Source organism: Trematomus bernacchii, unplaced genomic scaffold (genome assembly GCF_902827165.1).
Source record: "Trematomus bernacchii unplaced genomic scaffold, fTreBer1.1, whole genome shotgun sequence".
NCBI lineage: Eukaryota > Metazoa > Chordata > Actinopteri > Perciformes > Nototheniidae > Trematomus > Trematomus bernacchii.
In genome coordinates this window covers 4,228,651-4,249,635 of record NW_022987828.1, presented here as the reverse complement: position 1 = coordinate 4,249,635, position 20,985 = coordinate 4,228,651, and the positions used below count along the sequence as shown (strand labels likewise).

The 20,985-nt window shown below is 44.0% G+C and overlaps 1 protein-coding gene across 1 annotated transcript; it reads right to left on the bottom strand.

Annotated features, from left to right (window-relative positions):
- Window positions 1-222: 222 nt before the first annotated feature.
- On the bottom strand, window positions 223-20,179 carry mertka (c-mer proto-oncogene tyrosine kinase a). Its single transcript, XM_034151975.1, has 19 exons — window positions 19,916-20,179; window positions 18,442-18,757; window positions 17,939-18,039; window positions 17,687-17,857; window positions 13,262-13,348; window positions 13,029-13,144; window positions 12,756-12,945; window positions 11,919-12,064; window positions 10,174-10,309; window positions 9,314-9,458; window positions 8,512-8,600; window positions 3,446-3,541; window positions 3,258-3,338; window positions 3,067-3,159; window positions 2,831-2,949; window positions 2,606-2,715; window positions 2,305-2,464; window positions 1,519-1,655; window positions 223-1,035 (listed from the first exon to the last, which is right to left on the bottom strand). The coding sequence occupies exons 1-19, from the start codon at window positions 19,998-20,000 to the stop codon at window positions 615-617; spliced, it is 2,799 nt and encodes a 932-aa protein (XP_034007866.1). The 5' UTR covers window positions 20,001-20,179; the 3' UTR covers window positions 223-614.
- Window positions 20,180-20,985: the final 806 nt, after the last annotated feature.

Below are 20,985 nucleotides of genomic sequence, written 5' to 3'. Positions count from 1 at the left end.
AAATCTGCAAAGTAACTAAAAGGTATTTAATACATTTAGTGGAGTAATAGTACACCATTGGTCTCTGAGTTGTAGTGGAGTAGAAGTACAAAGTAACACAACATTGAAATACTCCAGTAAAGTACTTGAGTACTACAACACAACCCATTGTTTCAGATGCTACTTTTACTATATTTTCTTTTATAATAACAGTTTTGATTTACACACACAAACACATCTTGGCAGAATTAATTTCATTTTAATAAAATCTTAAAGAAATCTATGAATCATGTTTATTTTTACAATATAGAAGATCACATTAAAAAGTGTTTTGTACATTATTATATTTACATCACATTACAAAATGCATACGGTAAACAATTTCACAGTAGAGTGTTTCTTAAGCTTATGGAACCTGTTTGATGTAAAAACACCTAAACAGTAGTCCTAACACTGACACGTAGGCTAGCAATTTATGCAGAAACTGCTCGTATAAAAATTCTACAGAAAGTCCACATCAGGAATTGTGAAGGTGCTCCCAGTGCAGTGAGGCATACTGTTTAGTACAGATGGTTTCAGTTTTTTATTGCCGTCTTGTTCCGCTGGGTTGCAATCTCTACAGCAGGGAAGAAGTGTCACTTGCGTTGAGGCATAGCCCTCACATCAGTCACTCCATTGGCTTGACTTCGAGCATCACTTGACAAAAGAGGAGTGTCCACTGCAGGAGGTCTGAGGGAGGATATCACCACCACATAGCGATCATCCTCTTCACCCTCCTCATCCTCCAGGCTACCATGAATGTCTGCAGTAACTACTGAATTTTCTGCCGCCTGATGGCTGCAGGAAGGCGACGAGTTGAACACAGGATGTTGTGCAGCTGCTGATGATTCTCCATCAGGGTCCTCTTCGGGAAAGCTGGTGTTAATATAGATTATATCGTCCTTGCTGAAAGCCTCCGGGAGCTTTTCTGTGAGTTTTTCCAAAGTTTCTCGCAGTTGGGGAAAGAAAGGTCGGTCGAGTGGATCGGCCCTCCAGCAGCTGTACATGATCTCATACCTAGACACAGGTGAAAGAAGAAAATACAATTAATTTTGATACTATTTATTTAAGATCCTATTTTTTTAAACGGAAGTCATTCATTTTCTAAACTCAACTTTAAAAAAAAACATATGTGCAAGTTGTATATGCAGTTTCTACTTTCACTGCTCATGGCAGTTCAGTTTTCAAAGTTGTTTTTGACTAATGATGTTTGCTCGCTGGATGTTTGCCAAAAAAAAGAGAACTGAACAAAGTAGGTACTGTATATCAGCACCTCAAGTGCAAACAACTTCTATATGTGCTGAAGCTTAGCATGTTGTTTGCTGCAACACAGAGGATCTTTTAAAGAAATGTCCCCATATTTTATTCCTAAACATTCCTGCAAGATTTAAACAACTAATGTTTAGTTATTATTTTTTAATCTATCATGACTCGGCAATGTCAACTTCAACACAATCAAACCCAAAGACAACATATATTTGAACAAGAGACAACACTCACAGCTCATCCAAACAGTCTCCTGGCTGCTTCAGTCTCTGTCCTTCAAGAAGGTAGTCATAGATTTCATGGTTCTGGATTCCAGGGTACGGCGTCATGCCTCGGGTAGAAATCTCCCACATGGTGATGCCAAATGCCCACTGCATGAAACAGAATAGCAACTTTAGATAAGTATTTTCTCCTGTTATAAAACCTTATGCAAAATAAACGTTTACAATTTCAAATGATTACTGACCAACTGTTAAAAAAGTGATAAATATTCTGATACACACACCATTGGTTATCACACTGAACTGAATGGTAATGTGAACTGTGATGTAACGACAAAACACAATCTTAAAATGATTCCCTCAAAACATTTCACAGAGCTACTGACACATTTGATCATCAATCAACACACTGTAAGAGTGTATCACAGAATCTTGATATATGATTTCATCGCGATTCAATTCCATTGAAAAACCATGTGTAACCATGTTGAATTATTTCCAATTGGATTTCAATCTCAAATGTTTATTCTAAATCTTCTAGATTTCTATCATTTCAAAAGCAGGGAAAAGTTGTAAAAGAAGGCATAAATCCTAAATTACCACACATGGATAAATGAGGCGGTAAAACATAAACTTTCCCACACAGGGCTGACTAATTATTGCTGTGTGAATTCACCTGACAATGCCTTTGAAATTCCTTTAAAGCGCAACAGACAGTAATGAGCGAAACAGAGAGTGGCAGTTCTTCTTTTAGGGACATGATAGCGGTGAAGACACGATAGCAGATAAACGTACTTACCACATCACTCTTTATAGTAAAAACTCTGTCAGCCAGACTCTCTACTGCGATCCATTTTACAGGCATTTTAGCTATCCTGCCCTGTCTGTAGTAATCTCCACTGTAGATCTTCTTAGAGAGACCGAAGTCTGCTACACACACCGTCATGTCATCACGCAGCCTATAAAACAAAAAGGAAGAATGGGTTAAGAATAAATGGGAGCTGCAAATCACAGAACCATACTGAAAAAGTAAAATGACCGAGAACATTTTGCCTTTAATCTAAAATCGATATTAAGATTGTTTTCATTTTGTAACCTACATGCAGTTGCGAGCCGCGAGGTCACGGTGCAGAAAGTTCCGACCACTGAGATACTCCATACCCAAAGCAATGTCCACCATGAACTTCAGGAGTGTCTGAGTGGGCAAGAACTGCAGAAAAATGAGCAAAGCAACACAATGACAATTATTACGTTTATTTTAATAATAAGGATCGAGTATAATAGCTGGAATTTATTTTGGTAACTTTTTATGCGGTAAATCTCACCACAGGACTCTCTCCCAGGCGTGAGCGCAGCAGGAAGCTATGAAGATCTCCATATTTCATGAAAGGCAGGATGACCATGGGCTTGGGAAAATTTCCTGGGCCTATTTCCAAGCACACACCTAAAAAAGACCAAATGAATGTAAGGACATGCACACTAAACCTCTGATATTAAACCTTTGAAAAGAAAATGAGCAGGAAACAGTAAAGTGGGATTTTACAAAAAGAAGACGTAATACCAAGCAGTTTGATGACATTAGGATTGTTGAAGTCTTTCATGCATGCTGCCTCATTCAGGAACTCTTCGATCTCCCTTTGAGAGAAGCTGTCCACTGAAAAAAATAAGAATAAAACAGAAGAAGTATTGTTTTGTTTCTAATTTAATAGTTTATAGATGATGGACTGAATTTTTCTTTAAAAGAAAGCTCACGTTTCATTGTCTTCACAGCAACTTTTTCAGATGACCCGTCTGGTTGTTGTAAGCACCCCTCTACCACGGAACCAAATTCACCTGATTGAATGAAATCAAGAATAATTCATACTTTGAAATCAGTCTCAATCTTTCATGTGAATATGAATGTTTTCCACACAATTCTCTAAATGACTCTGCTCACTCACCCTCTCCAAGAATCTTTCCTATGGAGAGTAGATTCCTCATGACCATCATGTCCTGAAGTTTGTTCTGGAGTTCATTGCTTACACCAAGGTTCCCTACTGTAGACAGGACCCAGCAAAAAAGTGCCTTGAGCAGGACAACATAAATCGATAGTTACGTCTGTAACTACGGTTCTATGAGTCCCGGATGACCGCCAGAGGCGGTGCTATAGCACTGGATATGTCCATCGCGCGCATGCACAGCTCGAGTACCAATAACAACAAAGTCACCTGTGACCCACGTGACACCGGCTATATCTGTTCCCAGAATCTTCTCGCGAGCACACAATTCACAACACATAATTCTGAGTGACAGGATACTCTGGCGATCATCCGGGACTCATAGAACCGTAGTTACAGACGTAACTATCATTCTATTTCGTCCCTACTGACCGCCAGAGGCGGTGCTTTAGCACTGGATGACTTATATCAACAATGTCATGAAGAATCCAAGCACTTACTTACCTAGCTGGAAGCAGCGGAGCTCTGCAACAGGACCACGCCCAAAGGGTGAGGTGTGGCGTCATTGACCCGGTAGAACCTCGAGAATGTGCCAGAAGACGCCCACAACGCCGCGGCGCAGATGGTCTCCAGGGGCACCCCTCTCAGGGCAGCCCAAGATGTTGAGATGCTCCTCGTAGAGTGGCATCTCACCCCTGATGGCGGGGGGCGGCCACTGGCCCCATAGGCATGCGAGATGGCATCGACAACCCAGTGGGACAGCCGCTGCTTAGAGAGAGCACGACCCTTCCTAGTGCCGCCATGGCAAACGAAGAGCTGCTCTGACTGCCGTATACAGGCCGTAGCATCAATATACGCCCTTAGGGCACGCACAGGGCACAGCAACTCAGGCGTGCCGCTCTCCTGTGGAATGTGCCAGCTGAATAGGCCGATTGGAGTGGGCTAGTGGAAGCACCTTGGGCAGGAACGCCACATTCGGCCAGAGGGCAACACCCGAGCCATCGGAGTTCCACCTCAGGCATGTATCGCTCACGGAGAGGGCATGTAGCTCTCCAACTCGCTTTTCTGAGGTTATGGCAAGCAGAAATGCTGCCTTCAAGGACAGCCACTCAAGCCCCACCTGGGCCAGGGGCTCGAAGGGAGGAGATGATAGGGCATCCAGCACTAGGGGCAGGTTCCAAGCCGGAGCCCTCGGGGTGCTAGGGGGACGCTGCCGTAGAGCCCCTCTCAGAAAGAGGGACACCAAAATGTGAGGCCCCACCGTGGCGCCGTCGATTCCAACATGTTGGGCAGAGATAGCAGCCATATACACCTTCAAAGTGGAGTGAGAACGTCCACTATCCAGAAGGGACTGCAGGAACTCTAAAATGGTGGCCACAGAGCAATGCCCCGGATTCTCAGCCTTACTCAAACACCAGTGGGAGAAGAGCTTCCATTTGCACTCATACTGCGCTCGAGTGGATGGTGCTCTGGCATTCAGGATAGTTTCCCTGACAGATGCCGTGAAAATGCTCAACAGCGGGTTGGGCCCCGCAGAGGCCAAGCCCAGAGCTGAAGGCGGTGAGGGTCGGGATGCCAGATCTGACCCCTGAGCTGTGACAGAAGGTCCTTCCTGTCGGGGAGACGCCATGGTGGGCTGCAGCAGAGACTGCGCAGCTGTGGGAACCAAACTCCCCCCGGCCAGCGGGGGGCGACCAGAAGGAGCCTGTGCCCCTGAGTAAGGACCCTCTGAAGCGTCTGTAGTATCAGAGGCAGTGGCGGGAAGGCATACAGGAGACTGTCTGGCCAGTCGTGCGCCAGAGCGTCCTGACCCATCGGGCTGGTCACCTCTGTCCAGGAGAACCAGAGGGGGCAGTGCCTCGACTCTTCCGAGGCATAGAGGTCCACCTCGGCCCTGCCGAAAAGGTTCCAAATTGACTCCACCACCTCTGGATGAAGCCTCCACTCCCCCAGTGGAGGCTTGTGCCAAGAGAGAAAATCTGCGACCTGATTCTGGTCTCCTAGTAGAAAGACTGCCCGCAGACTGGCCAGGCGGGGGAGCGCCCAAGACAAGAGGCTCTGTGAAACCCGGAGCAGCTGTGCGGACCTGGTGCCCCCCTGGTGGTTGATTTGGGCAACAGCGGACATGTTGTCCGAACGAACGAGCACATGCTTGCCCGCCAGTTGGGGTAAAAAGTGCATGAGTGCAAGCAGCACAGCCCGAAGCTCTAGCACATTGATATGGCGTGCACCTTCCTGGGCAGACCACTGACCCTGAACAGTCCTGCCCTGCCACACTGTCCCCCACCCTGAGAGACATGCATCCACAGTGACAGTCTCCCGGCGGGATGGGATGGCGCCCATGGGCACACCCATCAGAAGATAGGCCCTGTCCCTCCAGCGGGACAGAGAGTTGAGGCACCGCTGAGACACCCTGACTCTCCTGTGCCTGTGCCAATTGGCGTCCAAGTGAAGGCCGTTCAGCCACATCTTTATGCGGCGCAGCGACAGCAGGCCTAAGGGCACAACGGCTGAGGCAGCCGTCAGTTTGCCCAAGAGCCGGAGGAACTGGATGTAAGGCACTATCTTGCCCAGCCTGAAGATGGGAAGAAGGTGGGAAATGTCGTCCACACGACGAGGTGTCAGGTAGGCCCTCATGGCGACCGAATCTAGGACCATCCCCAGGTAAGTGACCTGTTGGGAAGGGTCCAGGCAACTCTTCCCGGTGTTTACTGTTAGGCCCAACCGGGCTACGTGAGATAAGAGGCGCGCCGTATCCTGGGCCACTTGAGGCTGGGACAGCGCGCAGACCAGCCAGTTGTCTAGATACGGCAGGACCTTCATGCGCCGTGCCTGCAGGGGTGCGAGAGCTGCCGCCACGACCCTGGTGAACACCCTTGGAGAGAGGGAGAGACCAAAGGGAAGCACCCGGAACTGATAGTGTCGGCCCTGAAAGGCGAACCTCAAGAACTTCCGGTGATGGGATGCAATTGGCACGTGGAAGTAAGCGTCCCTCAAGTCCACGGTTGCGAACCACTCCCCCTGTGCGACAACACGAAGGGTGTCTGCTGTGGTTAGCATACGGAAGGGCAGCACCTTCAGGAATCTGTTGATTCCTCTGAGGTCCAAGACTGGACAGAATCCGCCGACTTTCTTGCTCACAAGCCGGACTGAAGCAGAGGGTCTTCTTGCCCAGCCGAAGGCTAGGGGCCAGCGTCGGAACTGCAATTCGTATCCCTGGGTTAGGGTGGAAACCACCCAAGGGTCGGAAGTACAGGCAGCCCAGTAGCTGAGCTGCTGCTGGGAAAAGCAGCCGACGACCGGCCCCGGGACTTCAGGGCCGGTAACGCTCTGAGGCACGAGGCTAGAAGCCTAGAAGGCCGGCGACCGGGGGCACGAAAGTCATTGGGAGGCTGGGACCCCCGCAGACCACCCCTGTAAGCCGGTGGCTGAGTGCGGCTGCTAGAGCGGCCCCTGGGCCTGCTGGGAGTGGGCACAGGCCTGCGAAGACCCGAGAGCTGCTGCCTGGTCTGCCTAGCTTGGGCAGCACGCTCCAGTGCCTCCAGGGCAGCTGACCCAAACAGCTCCCCTGGCTCGACTGGCACGCTATGGAGGACTCTCCTACATGTCTCCGTTAGTGGTGACTGGGCCAGCCAAACCTGGCGACGAGTCTGTACCAATAAGGACATAACTCTTCCCAATTCCCTAGCCATTAGGGCATTGGTCTGCAGTGATGCATCATTGAGGCCCAGCAAAGAAGGCTCAGCCGGAGCCTGCTGCAGAGAGGCGGAGACAGCCAGCATTAGATGGGAGAGGGAGTTCCCGATACGACCCATGCGTGCCGCTGCGTCGTAGGCCTTACAGAGCAGCTCGTCTGTGACCCTGCACTGAGGCCGAGGGCACCTGGCATCAGGCCTTAGAGCCTCATCAGGAGCCAGAATCAGGGAGGCGATGGCAGGCTCAATGGGTGGCATGCGACCCAGCCCCACCCTCGCCGGATCCTGCATGGCAGCCAAGGTCCGGGCATCAGAGCTAGAGCGGGAGAGGGCCCTGGTGTCCCTCCAGCATGCATGGAGCTCCCTCAGGTACTCCTCTGAAGGAGGAACAGTGAGGGGGACAGGGGCAGGGCTACGCCTGAAGAAGGCGCTAGCCTGAGCCGCGTCGGCCTGCGGAACCGGAAGCTGCAAGTGTGCCAGGGCCGTACGAATAATGGCCGCCATGGAGGCATCCTCCACGCCCTGCAGAGAACCCTGAGCAGAGGAGAGGGAAGCCTCCTAGGGGGTGAGCGGGGCCTCGTCCTCCATCTTTTCATTGAAGAGGTTAGCCGAAGCCGCTAGCGACATGGCATCCTCATGCAGAGGTGCGGCAACCGAAGGGGGGGCAGGCGGCACGCTAGCAGCCCCTATACTGGCCCCTGGCTGAAGGGCCAAGAGGAGCGACTTCATCATGTCCATGCCGGCAGCTAATCGATCCACCTTAGAGGACAGCCTGTTTCTAGTCCTCCTATTGGGGGGTGAACCCATAGCCATCGCTCCCTCGAGTCGCCGGGAACGGCCGAACTGATCTGGAGAAAGATGCGACAAGGAGAGAAAAACTGGCTTCTAAAGAAAAAACAGCACGGGTACTCCGGTGCTTATCCCAGCGTCAGCCAAGTGGCTGCACAGGCAGGACACAGTTAGGCTGAGCCACGCTACTGCTAACTAGCTAAACAAGAAAACGCAGCTAAAGCCGGAAACTCAAAATGCTAATGATAGCTTGGCACAATGCCACGGTCAGAAAAAGTACAAAAGAGCACAACAAGGGCAACTCCTGGGAGAGGGAGCGGAAACGCTGCCGTCACCAAAAAGTTCAAGCCAAATAGCAAACAAGACAGTAATCAGGACAACTTAGCTGGGAGAGGGAGCGGAAACACTGCCATCACCGACCAAGCCAACACCAACCTGTCTGATCGAAGTTTCTGCGCAGCCGGCCTGTTGTTATTGGTACTCGAGCTACGCATGTCATATCCAGTGCTAAAGCACCGCCTCTGGCGGTCAGTAGGGACGAAATAGAACTCTATTTATTTTCCACAGTATTATTCCAGAACATACGTGTGACTTCTATGGCGGTTCGATTGTAAGATCTCTGCGGTGTGTAAAGCACAAACGGCAGCAGCTTTTCTCCACCTCCAAACAGCCGCCTGCAGGGGGGGACAGGGGAAAAGGAAAAACAGGGAATGCTGAACTGCTTTTTTCTCAGAAACATCACTACAGCTCAGTAGGCATGCACACACAGGCTGAAGAGGGGGTCATAGTGAGGAAACCCTCTGAGTTGTTGCTTTCCTGACTTTGAGGTCACACACTGTTTTCCTATCTGAACAGCAGCCTATGACACATTCCGATGCATATCCTGAGTGGCCAGACTGAGTCACAGACTTCTTAATAATGTATTATCAGCCGGTTGTTGTCTCCAGCTGCCCAGTTATTACAGGCCTCAGGTGCAAAAACAATGGGGATTAAGAGGAAGCAAAGGCAGTATATTAACAGAGTCCGGATGTGTTCAGTTCTTTAATTCCTACTAGAGTGTCCCCCTGAAGAAAGATTACTCCACAACCCCCAGGGGTGGAAACTAAATTAACTACAACATCAACAGATTTTAAGTATATTTTCGCCCCTTTTTTTGTTAACCTATTTCTTTGTTTTATTAATTCCTGATATGTATTTATTTCTTCGACATTATCTCGATTTTACGAAGTCTTATGTGTGTGCAAATAAAATAAAAGGTGTTTTCAAGTTTGGACCTATCATTCAGTGATCTGTAGCAACTTCAAGGATAAGACGATTAAACTTGGACCAAGGTTGATAATTCAATTAACATCGTCTTTGCGCAGAAGGTGAGAGATTGTCAGCATACCCAAGCCAAGAGTCATAACTCCTGTTGTGGAAACAGATAGCCCCCCAGATGATAAGCAGCAGAAGACAGAAGCCACACACCACGCCCAGCACAACATTGACCGAGTCTGAGGCCCTGATTTCGGGGCTGGATGACGGGGACACCCCTGGGAGAGGAAGAAGAAATCATAAGCATGTGAAAATGTAGGAAAAACTCTCCAAATGTAAAGTGGTCAAAATGTAAAGTCGGATCATGGTTAGTTTCCCCAACAAATGTTGATTTTCCAACATGTCAGAGCTGTTTGAAGTGAATTAATATGAATATGTGATTATTGATTCTGAATTGCGTATTTTCTGCCATAGCCGTTGATGAATAAAATACACGTAAAAACCGATTTACTACTTTTTTAAACTATAGTTTGGAAAATGTAATCCCATATAATTACATTTGGGCCGATCTAACTGGACTAAAGCTTAAGCCTCAACACAAGCCTCTACATCTTCACAGTATGTTAATGGCTCTGTGAGGCCTACTCTAGGCATAGTGCTTCTAAATTAAGTTAAAGGAAATCCATCGTTTAGTTTCAGTAGATTTCAATCTAGATCTGAGTAGACTGATCGACAAACATTACACTCCCTAGACTAGAGCAATTCTGCCAGTGAAGCTACAAATAGGGCAGCAATGTTGTTAAAGTAGGCCTATAATAAAAGATAATATAAGATTGATTTTATTGATCCTAATCTGGGACATGTTTTCGTCACAGTAGCATGTAAACAAGGCATTGCACATAATGTTAATATAATACAGCATCTAAACTATGTTGGCCAGATTGTGAAGTTGACAATTTCCAGATGATGAGATAAATGAATAGAGCAGCTTACTGTCGTCTGGCACAAACAGCCAGACTCGTGGGCTGACCATGCCGCTCCCTGCCTGCGTGCACGCAGCCACCTCCACACTGTAGGTTGTGTTGAATTCCTGCACATCTACAAAGACCACGGTGGTGTTTGTGTGGATCTGGAATGACACAAAGCAAAATAACAGAGGGCTACTTAATTGTGTCCAGTGTCAAAATGACATTACTTTGAAAAAAAAGGATTTGAAAGTAAATCATTATCTTTTTGGAGTTTAACCTGTAGGTCACAAGCTAAACAGATTTTAAAAGGTACAGTAAGTCATATCAACTGAAAGAAAAGTAGATTCTTAATGAACAGACAACACATCTTTTGCATGACCAGCATGATAAAGAACATCTTGTACATTTGTGCAACATCTTAAATCCAGGTCAACAACTTGTCATGTCCTCTTTCGTTCAGTGTCTTCCTTTTTTCCCATTTTTACTTTGCACTATGACATGAAATGCTAAATAAAAGTCCCTTTTATCTGTTTCACTTTCAGTAATAAACCTTTTTTGTGAAATCCTCGGGATCTTGGTTTTTTACTAATTATACTATTATCATATATAACACAACTCTCGTTAAAAAAAGGGAAGGACTTTAAGATAAGTTCATGTGTTGCAATGGGAGGGAACATGTGACAGACAGAGCGCTGTATTTCACAACACACAGTGGGGTTCCTCTGCGTTACAAATTTGCTGACAGTCCGACTGGGAACCAAGAACCCATGATTAATGGTCTTTCATGTCTGTGGCATCAAACAGTGGGCAACATGTGGTGAAATGTTTTTACAACAGCAGACTTTCAACACATTTTGGGAAACAACCTCAGATTCCCAAATTAGATGGCAACACCACCATGAAACACGCAAAACAACTTATTCCTCTAATTTAAAGATACTTGGAACTATTTATTTTATTAGTATGTTTAAGGGCCAGGTGGGACAGAGGATACAACAGGTTGTGCACATTTCCAGTCACTATTACATAGTTTGTCAGCAATGATATATCACCAACTGACAACGCATAAGGTTATTTGGACCTGTAGTACACATCCCGTTGTATTCATATCCCATTCCCTGTGAGATGACTCAAAGCCACATGCTGAAGAAAGGAAAACAGACTGCCAGCTTTCACACCATCAGCTTCCTTTAACTACGACACAGAAAAGAAGGACAGGAAACTCACTATTGTACCAGAGAGCACTAACGCAGTCAGTATGACAGGACAATTGATGTTTCCAAAATAAATGTTATCAAAACAAAGTTAAAGGGTGTTTCTAAAAAGAAAAGGCACTTCACGTAAATAACTTTCCCTGCTTTGTTGATTTTAAAAGGAAATGGAAAAACTGTTGTGCAAAAATAATAGGGGAGCTGACCTCTGGTTCAGTAGGCAGGACAAAGGGAGAATCACATATTCACTAAATGCGAGACTCATTCTCTACATATTTGTCTGCATGAGTCATTTTTATCAGGAATGTTCCAAAAACCTCAACGACAACATCACTAACAATAGCATAATTATTGTTCATATTACTTAATATGTATCTGTGCATTTTAACTATACATTACCAGTATAACATGATATATGAAAAGTCATGTTTTGCTTTTCTACTAGTACTAATCAAAAATGTTTGAGTACCACTGATCAACATGACTGCTACATAAACAAGGAAGAACACAATAAAACAAAATGGATAATCTTCAATTACCGCGTTGTCAGCAAGCTCACCTTAGTTACTTGTGGGCCATGTCTGATTATAACATCATAACCACTCAGGATGCCATTTATCTTGTCATCTGGGGGAGGTTTCCACCGGACTACCAGCCACGACTCATTCATCCGTGCTGTGACATTTCGGGGATAAACTGATGGCACTGAGAGTGTGATAAAAAAAAAGGTCAAACAGAGGGATTAAAGCATTGTCAAGAGAGGTACAAAAAAAATAAAATAAGGAATTGTCAAACTATAAAACAAAAACAAAAACAAAACAAAAAGTAAGCTGACCCTTCATTGAAATCTTTGATTACAGTTTGGTATGTGGTCACTTCCTGGCATAGCGTATCACATCTTTCAACTAAAATATCCCCTGTGTTGGCTTTAGGAAGGAAACTGGGAGCAGCTCCACCCATTAAGAACGTTGTGTTTTCTCAGTGAGACCACTCCTATTTCCTATGTGACCCTTCAGGAAAGTAACAGAGATCTTAGCGGATATGATATTTTTCTAAAGGGGACTCGCTTTGAGCTGAGCAGGTAGTTGTGCAACTACCGTAAATTCCAGTTTAGACATGGTGCTACTGCAAGGAGGATTACATTAAGCACATTTTGGATGGGAAAGTAGGCTAATTACATAGTGCTATGTTCCTGAAACCAACACAGAAATCCGCTACGATGAGAAGGAGGCAGGATCATAACATAGGTTCTTCTTAGAAGTAAACACACAAGGTGGTTTTTAAGGAAGAACAGTCTCCTTTGCAGCCACATTTCTCTAAATCTGGTGTTGTATCAGCAACTGGAAAGGAAATTCAACCTGTAAATTGTTCCAAGTTTCCTTAAGTACTCACACACCTCCCTCAATGGTATTGCTCTGGATCCACATGGTGACAGGAGAGGCCCCCACCTCATTGCTGCAGGAAACACTCAGGTTGTACCACGTCATAGCCTTCAGCCCGGGGACCTCGCTCTGGAAAGACGGCACTGTGACGTTGATAAACCTGATGGTCATCACCTCCCCTTTCCTGCGACTCACCTCTCTAACCTAGGATGGAACAAAGAATATTTGAGAATCTATCTGAAGACATTAAACAACAGCATCGTTTGCTCATGTGTGACAGGGCTTACCCTGATGAGGCATGTAGTAATCGGAGAGAAACCATTATGCCCCGGACTCCAGCTCAACAGCAACTTATTGGACTGCCTCTCCGTCACAGTGACACTAGACACAGGCCCAGGAAGCACTGAAAACATCGTAAAGAAATGCTCATTAACTTCCTAACATGGAGGCATATGTTCAGTTGCAGAGCACGAAAACCTCTTGGAATGTCTAACAGCCCCCAAAAGACCTTGAGTTTTACCTTTGATGTTGATGTTTGCTTCTCTGGAGGTGGTGACACCCTTGAAGTTGTAAGCTTCACAGCTGAACTGAGTGTACTTGTCCACACCTGCAAATGAAACATTAGAGAGGACATTGTAGTCAGTCAACTCTGTGGAAAATCAAAAACAACCAATCCTCAAGGTCAAGATAGAGCTAAATGTTTTGATAGTGGTTTCATTGTACTTCAATACTTGGAAAAAAACTGAAATACAATCTAGCCAGACACATTCTGGTGAGGTTTGTCGTCAAACTAACTGCATTCTCTCTGTGTCAAAGGAGAAGCAAGAGTGAAACTAATAGAGGAAACGACACATGTTTAAACCCCTTTATTAAACCACTAAAGTTCACATGGAAGCAGCTCATGCAGTAAGCTCAAATTGAACCTCTCCAGTGTGATGTACTGAGGATACAATGCTTTTGCTGGGCCTCTTTTTTCCTGGACGCACAATTTCCGTCTTTCATCAGACAGATCTGCCCAGTTACAATAGGACTGCTGAATAATGTCCCTTTTGTGCTCTGTCCTCCACTGTCTCTATCTCGGAAACAATTCCACAAAGCTAATCACAGAACAGCCTGTGAGAGATGTCTGGAACCAACTTGGGATGTTTTGTTTACATCTGCACAATATCACATCCTCTTTAGTTAGCCTTTGTGTGCTCGAGAGCACCAGAGTGTTCTGCTTTTCACCCAAACACTGACCACAGTGCGTTTGTTTGCACAAATAGAGCCTTACTTGAAATAGTTTGGGCTGAATCATTTAATCAACCTGAAGGAAATAAAACAACTAAAATAAACTTTGTATCACATGCATCAAAACTGCACAACACAACTGATGTTTAAGTTCAGAGAGAAATCTGCAAACGCATCGGTGCCTTTCCAGCCAAGCTGTGCAAATGTCATTACAACATGCCTCATTTACAACTGCATCGCAAACAGACGGTTGGGACAGTGTGGGCACTGAGCATGTTTCACTGTAGATCCAAATGAAACTGGTCATTGTTATATAATTTGTACCAAAGAGCAATGGCGCAACAGGAAACATTTATTACATTTCACAAACCAGGTTTACTCTAAAGAAATAGTTCCCAATGTTTGAGTCACGCTGCCCCTGTCGGGTTGTAATATGCTGCATAAAGTCTGTTTTTTTATTTTTATAGTAACGTTAAAATTATGACAAATGGGCTACTTCTCACAGGGCTTTGTTTGAAGGGAGAAACGCCTGTGTTTGCATGTATTTAGCAGTATTTTCTGAAAACTATCAGTGTATCCAAAATACTGGGCTAATATATGACAACAGTGGAGTGGATTAAGCTTCAGGAACGGTTTTATGCATTGATTCTCTTCCAGGCAGCTACAGTAAAGTGTCAATTACATCAGCTCATGGCTCAATAAAAGACACTTTCTTTTTAAGTCGTATCGTTTTTGGTAATGAAAGGAACATAAATATGAAAAAGGTCATGCACTTGCATTTCTGCTTTCACTGTACTTGGCAATAACATCAACATAAAAAACAGTAACGCTGTTGTAAAAAAATGGGTTGGCATCTCAAATGGAAACTTCACAAATTATGGAGGGAGCTCTCCAGCTTTCGGAGGTAGCTGTTATTTTTTCATTTTATATTTAGGAAGTTAACAAGTCCATCAACTTAGCCAACAACTTTCCCCCTTTATTGCTGTGTACCACGTCTTCAGTTGTTTTTGTGTATTCGATAGCTAAAGTTCAAAACATGTGTAAACCTTTGTCCTGAGACAGATTAAATAATGCAATGTGGATAAGAAGGCTTTCTTTAATCTAAATTAAATCCCCTTCGACATCACTTCTCTTTCAGAAGGCTATAATAAAAATGTTAGGGTGCATGCTAGCAACTTTCTAAAACAAAACAAACAATCATGCACCACTTCACATGACAAAAGCTCTCTGCTAATACCATGGGATCCAAGCTGTCGTGGCAAAAGGGGCCCTAGACTAGACTTCAAGTGTGCGTGGGGTGCAGAATAGTGGGTTTACACTGTTTTACTGTGCCAATATTTGGTCCTGCACAGAGCTCTGGTGGCCTGCAGCCTGCCAGCCTCTGTGTCCAGCCCCTCCCTGCTGGGTATGGTGGGCCGTCCCATGAATGAGGTCTTTGTCCCCGGAGCCAACCCCCGAACCGACTCCCTATGCAGCCCCCCGTCCTCTTACCGCCCAGGCCCTTGCACACGCTGGACCAAAGCACGGCTCTAAACCTTTAACCCCACCAGTGTCGGGCTGTATCGCCACTCATACTGCAGCGGGGCTTCTTAGCCTACGGCGAGCAGAAAACTAGGGGTTAGAGAGCCAAAAGGTTATGCTTCGAATAACAAATGTTTGCTTTGAAGAAGAGAGCAGCCCAGGGCATAAAGGGGAGAGTCCATGTGAAAAAGACAGCTATGTAATTTAAAGATGATTCCATGTTGAACTGACTGTTCAACAATCTTGACTTGTACTTTATGTAGAAAAAACTTTACATAGGTAAGGTAGCTGAAAAAAGTATCAATCGATCATTCAATAAAGCAAAAACTAATATTTTGTGAGCATTTGTTGTTTTTATAGTTTTTCAATGTTTCTATTGAAGTAAAGTATTTCGAACTGTTCTAATACAAATAAGAAAATGTGATTATGTCAACTGGACTTTGGGAAAATTAGGGTTTGTTCTTTTAGATATATTCTGAAATGTTATGTAACTAACAATGACAATTACTATTATAGTTCCAGCCTTTCTATTTGATTAGACGAGATAGAAAGAAGAGAAGATTGTTACCACTCTCCAGATTCTTCTTTTAATATAAGTCTACAGCTAATAAGACTGGAAACAAGTCAAATGGCTAGCCGAGCTATCTTCAAAGGTATCAAAATCCAAGATCACGCACCTTAAAAGGTCACTCATTAACACTTTATTTAGTTAATTGTCAATGACCGTTTACTTCTTGGCGTCTTCCTGCACTAGCTACCTGGCATCTGGTTGCACCAGAGACAGAGCCAGGCTAGCTGTTTCCCATAGTATCCACTCTTTATACTAAGCTAAGCTAAATAGCTGCTTGAAACCAGCCAAAAATGTGCTCAACAGACATGAGAGTGGTATCTATCTCCTCATAGCTCTCTGTCAGAGCTGAATATTTTACTTCCCAGAATGTCACAGTGTTGCTGTGCATTTCCTCTGTTAAGTTGCATTCCATGTGTCACGTTATCTTGAGTTCACAGCTAGTATAGCAGCATTACAAAAAGTAAAGACCACGCATGAATGACCGCAGTTAACCATTCAGGGTGCAACAGGAGGCCCCAGTGATGCTGACCGTGGTGATAAATCTCATTGGCGTAAGGAGTGTACAGATGCTGAGGCAGCAGAGCTGAGGCAGAATAGAAACCACCAACAAAGTGAAGCTAGCCGAGTAAGACCTGCTCCACGCATTGTCACCATTTTCAGATGTCCCTTTATCTCTACTGGTGAACCAATTCCACATTGAATCACAGGAGGATGTTATTCAAAGTGAAACTAATTAACTGTTTTAATATCTGTAGAGTGTGCATGTCCTTTTAGTGGAAACTTTTGAAACATATTTAACAAGACAGAGGTCCGTCTAAATAAACGGCTTCTTTTCTTTTGTCTTTAAGTCTTGATCAAAAGCACTTTGAAGGCAGATAAAAAGGACTTTGAAGGAGCATTTCTAAATCAAATAAAGTATTTCTACTAGAGGTAAATTACTTCCTTAGCTCTTCCAAAACATTCAGACTGATAAGGGAATAACATATGAATCCTATATTGGCTAATTTCAACTTATTTTTGTCAAATTCAAGCAGTTATTAAAGGTAGGGTAGGTAAGTTTGAGAAACCGGCTCGAGATACACTTTTTGTTATATTCCATGGAATGCTCTTAACATCCCGATAGCAATGAATATCTTAAGTGCTTTGACAAAAAATCCATAACAAAATTTCATCTGTGGAAGCCGTAATACTGTAAAAAGTACGACCAATCATTTTAGCCAGCCTGGCTAAAATAACTGGATGGCCTACCTGCCTGTCAGCCTTCCATCTGTGCACAAACTTATCTCGTGCCCTCATTGGTCATGTGCGCGTTCGTGTGTGTTGGAGGAGGGGCTCTGTAAGGAAGTGGCAGATTTTCTCCGGTTGTGTATTTTCAAATTCTAGTGATCTCGAGCCGGTTTCTCAAACTTACCTACCCTACCTTTAAGCGTTATGCCAAATTATATTCTAATCTTACCCCAGACAATTTGTTAGGGGAACAGTAAGAAATAACACTTTTCTTTCAAGACCACTTCAACAGAAACAGGCAACAAGAGGGAAGCAGTATAGCTGTTATTCAGTAGATCCCTGTGAAACACTATTTTCTCTGTGTGAAAAAAGACTGTGGAATTTGTGTTGTCTCACCTGACACAGAGTAGCTGCTTGGAGAGTTATGAAAGTCACTATCAGGTAACCCATCACGAAGCCAGCGGATCTGAACAGGGTCTGGAGGTCCGACCGCCTCACATGAAAGTGTGAAAGATTTGCTTCTTGTAACGTTCCGGTCCTCTGGTTGATGGATAAATGTTGGTAAGCCTATAGACAGATTAAAAGAGCGTCATGAAAAATGTGGCCGCCTCAAGAGTAACCAAATGTTGGCACAATGTTGAAACTCACCTTCCACCTCAATGGTGATCGGCTGAGACTGAAATGTTCTGGAGTTGATACTCAGCCTGCAGCGATACTCCCCAGAATCCGCTCGCTGCACATGGACAATGCTGTGATACAGTACATGAAGACATTTGTCAATCTGTGTAATTAGTAGGGCTGCAACTAACAGTTTCATTATAGAACAATCTGAGGAAAAACATCTAGATACATCGTTTTGGCCATTAAATGTAAATGAATTATAAAAAATGTCCATCCACGTTTCTTAAAGACCAAGGTGATTTCTTTAAATGTCTTGTTTTGCCCCTTTAAAATCCAAAAATATTCAGTTTAATATGATTAAAACAGATAAGTAAACTTATTTTTCTCGCATTTTTGCATTCAAAATTACTTTAACATTTCACAAATGTTTTAAACGATTGGTGATTATTTTCCCGTCAATGGACTAAAAAAGACTAGTCATTGTGCTTTTATTAATCAGTCATTGACATTGTTTTTTTGTGTTCACATACCTGACAGTGGAGAGTAGCGTGGTGACCCCGTCTGTGGTGGTCTGGAGCTCGTTGATCACCACCTGTACGTTTCCTGCCAGTTCCTGGCCGTTCTTCACCCAGAGGATGGTGGGGTCCAGCCTGGCATCGGGGATGTCGATGGAACAGTTAAATTTAGCCTCATGGCCTTCTGACAGCTGGATGGAGCCTATGGTGGGCTTGAAGTGCAGCCGTCTGAGCTGATCCGGGGTCAGGTAAACCCTTGAAACACGGCCTGGTACCACAAGAGGCTCAGAGGTCCTGATGGGACGATGGATCCGGCCCCTTGAGTGCTGATCTGTGTGTAGAAGGGGAAGTTATGTCAGCACAATGTTCAACTATGGATTTCAAATGTCGGTGACGGGGTTTGAGCAATAGGGTGTCAGGGTCAGTATGTTGTCTGTGTATACGTGCATGTGCAAACTGTGTACATGTAGTGTAAGTCATGTGTGAATATAGTCTTTTATCATGTACTATGTTGTGCTTTTTATATATTGTGGAACTGCAGGATGGAGTCCAAAATAAATGTCCTAACAAGGACAATAAAGTGTATCTTATCATATCGTACCAAAAGGTTTTGATAAAAAGCATCAGAGATTTGCCTCCCAAAGTGACAGAACTGAGCATGTGTTACATCTGACACATTTTACAAAACCAGAACAGAGTATCATTCAAACCTCACAACAGTTACATTATTTTCATGAACAAATTGTCTGTATTACTTACTTACTGAAAAAAGTAAAATTGCTTCTTTGTTTCAACCAACTGCTAAATCTTCAAATAAATATGATGATATAAAGAGATGAAGGCAATATATGAGAAATGTTAAAGGTGGGGTAGGTAAGTTTGAGAAACCGGCTCGAGATACACTTTTTGTTATATTCCATGGAATGCTCTTAACATCCTGATAGCAATGAATATTTTAAGTGCTTTGACAAAAAATCCATAAAAAAATGTCATCTGTGGAAGCCGTAGTACTGTAAAAATCAATATACTTTATGCATCTAAAAGGTATGAACAGTTAAATAAGGCCAACAAATGAATGAATATCAACTTAATGTGTTCAAATGCATTTCTGAAGTGACTCTTTACCGTCAGTATGTTTAGTATAGTAGTGTGTTTTTTACTGTCACATTCCAGCCTACATCCGAGTGAGCCACCGTTTTATTACTATAATTTAATTAAATAAGCTCCAGGGGTACACGTTTAGTGCTATGAACACGCTCTTTGCTTTATGTTTTTAGATCGTTACAGGAATTTTCTGTAAGAATAAATTACATTAAAATAGGATACATTCTAAAATTATTTAAGATTTCCGACGGCAGTTATGAAGCTATTTCAAGTATTATGATGTATTCCAGCTGTGGAGAACAGACCCTCTGCACATGGATCGAATTACGCATGAGATGCCACTTTGACGGACAAGAGAACATCTCCAAGAAGATAAACAACTCACCGCTGACCGGACTCCCCACAATAATGGCTATTGTCGTGGCAGAGAGAAAGGCTCCAAACCAGCCTGGAGTGGACTTCTGTGCCATGATGACCAGTCTCAGCTCTTCACTGCTGCTCTCTGTCCTGCAACAGGCTGCAAATGTGTTTTATTCTAAGAGGATTGTTCGGTACCGGACACTACAGCTCCGAGAGTAACCAACATCACCGAGTAGCGTGTCTCCAACGCAGCTGCTGTGAAGAGTTGTTGACACGAGAACACATTCAGCTGGAGAGGGAAAAAAAGTGAACTTTTCCCGACGTCATAGAAGGGGTCCCGTGAAGGCGGGACTGAATGTGGAAATGCACATAAAAAAGAAGCAACAAAAATCCAGCAGTAAAACAGATGCATGCTAAGCACTAAACAAGACTATTTTAATTTGACAAGAGAAAATATGTAGGCCTACATTATTTTCCTAATAATTATTCTCTTTTACTATTCTTAAAGACAGAAATATTACCTTACACTATCACCTATTGAATCTTACAACAAGCATTATGCACATGCATGTAGCTTAACAATACATAGACCACCATGGTGATATATTTATTTTAATTATCTCCAAAACCTTTAAAAATATTATAGGTTCTCCGCCCAACTGCTCCACCACGTGGTCAACTACCATATAACTAAGCTTGCCTTTCAGTAACAACTAAAAGTCTAAACTCAATTAAAATGATTGTGGTTGAAAATAAAATGTTCACATAAATCAATGAATCTTGTTCGGTACCAATTATGTTGGTGAAAAGGCATGGCAACATTATATAGCCTTGACACAAAGCATTCTGTATCAAGGACATTGAAGGGATTACAATCAATAGACATAATCAATGGCGAACAATCTTGATCAACTGTGGTGTTGTAAAGGGCAAGACCCTCAACCTGCATGCTCTCATTGATGACACTAAACCAGATTGCATTACTAGGAATGAGTCATGGCTAGATTAAACCATAAAGAACCATATTGCAAGGCATTATCTGCAAATGACATCAGTAATAAAGTCCAAAGCGAGCGCAAATTTGTGTTGTTTACA

Coding starts and splice junctions, on each gene's coding strand:
- mertka (XM_034151975.1), bottom strand. CDS start 20,000: ATGGCACAGAAGTCCACTCCAGGCTGGTTTGGAGCCTTTCTCTCTGCC. Junction 8,601..9,313: donor AGTTATGACTCTTGGCTTGG/GTATGCTGACAA, acceptor CCCCCCCTGCAG/GCGGCTGTTTGGAGGTGGAG. Junction 2,950..3,066: donor TAATGTCATCAAACTGCTTG/GTATTACGTCTT, acceptor GGTCTTTTTTAG/GTGTGTGCTTGGAAATAGGC.